The 4,825-nt window shown below is 61.8% G+C and overlaps 1 gene segment (V, D, J or C); it reads right to left on the bottom strand.

Annotated features, from left to right (window-relative positions):
• Positions 1-3,859: 3,859 nt before the first annotated feature.
• LOC141919060 (immunoglobulin heavy variable 3-53-like) lies at positions 3,860-4,402 on the bottom strand. The segment is given in 1 exon segment: positions 3,860-4,402. A coding segment is annotated over 1 exon segment (543 nt).
• Positions 4,403-4,825: the final 423 nt, after the last annotated feature.

Below are 4,825 nucleotides of genomic sequence, written 5' to 3'. Positions count from 1 at the left end.
GGGGAAGGGTCCAGGTGCCTGTTGGAGCCAGAACATGGCGGAGCTGCTGGGGGTGATGTCAGAGCCCTGGCAGAGGATGTGCAGGGCAGGGATTGGGGCCAAAAGCCCAGGATTTGGGGTTGATTATGGGTTCTGTGCTTGGTGCAGGGGTCCAGGCTTGAGACAAGTCCTGGGTTTTATGCAGGGATTTGGGGACAATGTTGAGATGTGGGGACACGGGGCCGGGCTCAGTGCCACCTCTACCAGTATAACCTTTGGCGCAGTAGTAGGTGGCCGTGTCGTCGTCCCTGAGGCTGCTCATCTGCAGCGTGACCGTGCTCTGGGCGTTGTCCCTGGAGATGGTGAAGCGGCCTTTGACCGACGGCGTGTACCAGGTGGTACCACCACCGCTGTTAATAAGCGCAACGAACTCGAGCCCCTTCCCGGGTGCCTGTCGCATCCATCCCATGTAGGTGCTGCTGAAGGTGAAGCCGGAGCCCTTGCAGACGAGGGTCAGGGACCCCCCAGGGGCCCGGAGGCCTCCTCCGGTCTCCACCAATTCCACGGCCGCCCGCAGCCCTGCAGAGAACAAAAAGGCCAAAATTGGGTCACCTGGTCCCGGTATCACCCCCCCAAATCCGTGCCCGGGGAGGGGGTCAGCGGGGCTGCGTCACACAATCCCAGAATCATCCAGGTTGGAAAAGCCCTTGAAGATCCTCCAGTGCCACCATGAACCTCACACTGACCCTTCTCTGGGCCCAGCCGGGTCCCGGCCCCGATCCTGGAGCCCCGCGTGACCCCGGCCCTGAGCCCAGACCCTCACCCTGAGCCCGGACCCCCAACGGGCCCAGATTTGCTCCCCGAGGCTGGTGCCAGGGGAGACCCCGGGGGTCGATGCCGAGATCAGGCGGCTCAATTCTGTCCTTTCTTCTCCCCACCAGCCCTCGGTAGAAGAAGAAAGAGCAGAATTGAGTCACCCGGTCCCGGCATAAACCCCCAGGGGATTCCCCAGCAACTTCTCCTCCTCCTCCTCGCACCCTCCCAGGTAGGACCCAGCTCCGCCGACCCCCTCCCCGGGTGCAGATTTGGGGGTTGACGCCGCCATCGGGTGACACAATTTTGGCTTTTTTTTGTCTTCCGCAGGGCTGCGGGCGGCCGTGGAATTGGTGGAGACCGGAGGAGGTCTCCGGGCCCCCGGGGGGTCCCTGACCCTCGTCTGCAAGGGCTCCGGCTTCACCTTCAGCAGCTTCAGCATGAACTGGGTGCGACAGGCGCCCGGGAAGGGCCTCGAGTGGGTCGCGCTTATTACCAACGGTGGTAGCACCTACTACGCGTCGTCGGTCAAAGGCTGCTTCACCATCTCCAAGGACAACGCCCAGAGCACGGTCACGCTGCAGATGAGCAGCCTCAGGGACGACGACACGGCCACCTACTACTGCGCCAGAGATGGTGCTGGTGCTGCTTATGGTGCCACCAAGCCCCAACACCCCTGTGCTGTGTCCCCAAATCTCAACATTGTCCCCAAATCCCAGCACAAAACCCAGGATTGTCTCAAACCTGGACCCTTGCACCAAGCACAAAACCCTTCCTCGAGCCCAAATCCTGGGCTTTCGGCCCCAATCCCTGCCCTGCACATCCTCTGCCAGGGCTCTGACTTCACGAAGGGTCGGAAGGATGATCCGGGAAATTCCAGGCCTGTCAGCTTGAGAAGCTGATGGAGCAGCTCCTCCTGAGCACCATCACACACCACGTGTGGGACAACCAGATGGTCAGGCCCAGTCAGCGGGTTTAGGAAAGGCAGGTCTGGTGGGGAGCGGCTGAGGGACCTGGGGGGGTTGAGTCTGGAGAAGAGGAGGCTGAGGGGAGACCTCCTGGCCCTCTACAACTCCCTGAAAGGAGGGTGCAGAGAGGGGGGAGGAGTCTCTTGAGCCAAGGACCCAGCGCCAGGCCAAGAGGGAATGGCCTCAAGCTGCGCCAGGGCAGGGTCAGACTGGCTCTTAGGAAGGATTTCTTTGCAGAAGGGGCTGTTGGGCGTTGGAATGGGCTGCCCAGGGCAGGGGGGGAGTCCCCATCCCTGGAGGGGTTGAAGAGTCGGGTTGAGCCAGCGCTGAGGGATCTGGTGGAGTTGGGAACGGTCAGTGCTGGGTTAATGGTTGGACTGGAGGAGCTTCAAGATCCCTTCGAACCGAGATGATTCTGGGATTCTGTGACAAGGCCTGGGTTTGGTGCAGGGATTTAGGTTCGATGCTGGGATTTGGGGACACATCACAAGGGTGTTGGGGCTCGGTGCCACCATAAGCACCACCATCAGCACTTTTGGCGCAGAAGTAGGTGGCTGTGTCGTCGTCCCTGAGGCTGCTCATCTGCAGCGTGACCGTGCTCTGGGCGTTGTCCCTGGAGATGGTGAAGCGGCCTTTGACCGACGGCGCGTACTCTGTGCTACTACCATCGCTGTTAATTCTTGCGACGTAATCAAGCCCCTTCCCGGGTGCCTGTCGCACCCAGTACATGTAGGCGTTGCTGAAATCGAAGCCGGAGCCCTTGCAGACGAGGGTCAGGGACACCCCGGGGACCCGGAGGCCTCCTCCGGTCTCCACCAATTCCACGGCCGCCCGCAGCCCTGCGGAAGACAAAAAGGGCAAAAATTGAAACGCCAGATTTTGACATCATTCTCCCAAATCTGCGCCCAGGGAGGGTGTTGGCGGGGCTGGGTCCTACCTGGGAGGGTGTGAGGAGGAGGAGGAGAAGAAGGTGCTGGGGAATCCCCTGGGGGTCGATGCCAGGACCAGCTGACTCAAATTTGTCAGAATTGAGTCTCCTGGTCCTGGTATTGACCCCCAAATCTGTGCTCGGGGAGGGCTCAGTGGGGCTGGGTCCTACATGGGAGAGTGTGAGGAGGAGGAGGAGAAGATACTGGAGGATCCCCTGGGGGTTGATGCCGGGACCAGGTGCCTCAATTTTTCCCTCCGCAGGGCTGCGGGCGGCCGTGGAATTGGTGGAGACTGGAGGAGGCCTCCTGGCCCCCGGGGGGTCCCTGACCCTCGTCTGCAAGGCCTCTGGCTTCGATTTCAGCCCCTACGCCATGGGATGGGCACGACAGGTACCTGGGAAGGGCCTCGAGTGGGTCGCGCTTATTACCAGTGGTGGTACCACAAGATACGCGCCGTCGGTCCAAGGCCGCTTCACCATCTCCAGGGACAACGCCCAGAGCACGGTCACGCTGCAGATGAGCAGCCTCAGGGACGACGACACGGCCACCTACTACTGCACCAAAAATGCTGATATTGGCCCCGACCCCCTTCCCCAAGTCCCAACATCCCTGCGCCGTGTCCCCACATCCCAGCCCCTCCCTGGACCCTGCCCTCAGCCCCCACCATCACCCCCAGCCTGATCCCCTGCCTCCAGCCCACAGACCTGGCCCAAACCACGACCATTTTCCCCCAGACCAGAGCCCCGCCCCGACCCCGCTCTGGGCACCCAGACCCCAGCCTGCACCTGCCAGTCCAACCCAGGGACCCCTAAGCCCTGCCTGGAGCCTAAACGCCCCCGTCCTCACCCCAAACCCTGCACCCAGCCCAAACCCTGACCTGAGCCCCAGTCCCTGTCCCAGGCCGTGTCCTGGGAGGGCTCCGGCTTCGATTTCAGCGGCACCAGCATGAGCTGGGTGTGAGAGGAGCTGGGGAAGGGGCTCGAGTATGTTCTGGGAATTAGCGCTGCTGTGTTAATGAGTGTTAACGATTTCGGGGGAGATGCTGGGATTTGGGGGTGCAGGGTGGGGATTTCCGGGCTCTGGGCAGGGCCCTGGGACTGGTGCGAGGGTTTGGGGAAGGGTCCAGGTGCCTGTTGGAGCCAGAACATTGCGGAGCTGCTGGGGGTGAAGTCAGAGCCCTGGCAGAGGATGAGCAGGGCAGGGATTGGGGCCAAAAGCCCAGGATTTGGGGTTGATTATGGGTTCTGTGCTTGGTGCAGGGGTCCAGGCTTGAGACAAGGTCTGGGTTTTGTGCAGGGATTTGGGGACAATGCTGGGATTTGGGGACACAGGGCCGGGCTCGGTGCCACTTCTACCAGTATAACCTTTGGCGCAGTAGTAGGTGGCCGTGTCGTCGTCCCTGAGGCTGCTCATCTGCAGCGTGACCGTGCTCTGGGCGTTGTCCCTGGAGATGGTGGAGCGACCTTTGAAGGCCGGAGCGTACCAGGCGCCAGCAGCGTAGTTAATATACGCGATAAACTCGAGCCCCTTCCCGGGCGCCTGTCGCACCCAGTTCATGTAGGTGCTGCTGAAATCGAAGCCGGAGCCCTTGCAGACGAGGGTCAGGGACACCCCGGGGACCCGGAGGCCTCCTCCGGTCTCCACCAATTCCACGGCCGCCCGCAGCCCTGCGGAGAACAAAAAGGCCAAAATTGGGTCGCCCGGTCTCAGCATCGATCCCCAAATCTGCACCTGGGGAGGGGGTCGGCAGGGCTGGGTCAGAGAATCCCAGAATCCTCTCGGTTGGAAAAGCCCTTGAAGATCCTCCAGTGCCACCATGAACCTCACACTGACCCTTCTCTGGGCCCAGCCAGGACCCGGCCCCGATCCTGGAGCCCTGCGTGACCCCGGCCCTGAGCCCAGACCCTCACCCTGAGCCCAGACCCTGCCCCCAGCCCAGCCCCCTCCCTGTGCCCAGACCCCCCCAGGATCCCAAATTTGCTCCCCCGAGGCCGGTGCCAGCCTGGAGCAGGGACTGGGGGACCTGGGGGTCTCCCCTTGTGTCAAAGTTTTGGTCAAAAAAGGTTGAGACTTTGGGCAACGGATTGACATTTGAGGCAAAAATGCTCAAGATTTGCTGCAAACAGTTGATGTTTG

This window comes from Strix aluco, unplaced genomic scaffold (assembly GCF_031877795.1).
Source record: "Strix aluco isolate bStrAlu1 unplaced genomic scaffold, bStrAlu1.hap1 HAP1_SCAFFOLD_118, whole genome shotgun sequence".
NCBI classification, from domain to species: domain Eukaryota; kingdom Metazoa; phylum Chordata; class Aves; order Strigiformes; family Strigidae; genus Strix; species Strix aluco.
The sequence above is the reverse complement of the archived record's forward strand: the minus strand, read 5'-3'. Positions and strand labels throughout refer to the sequence as shown.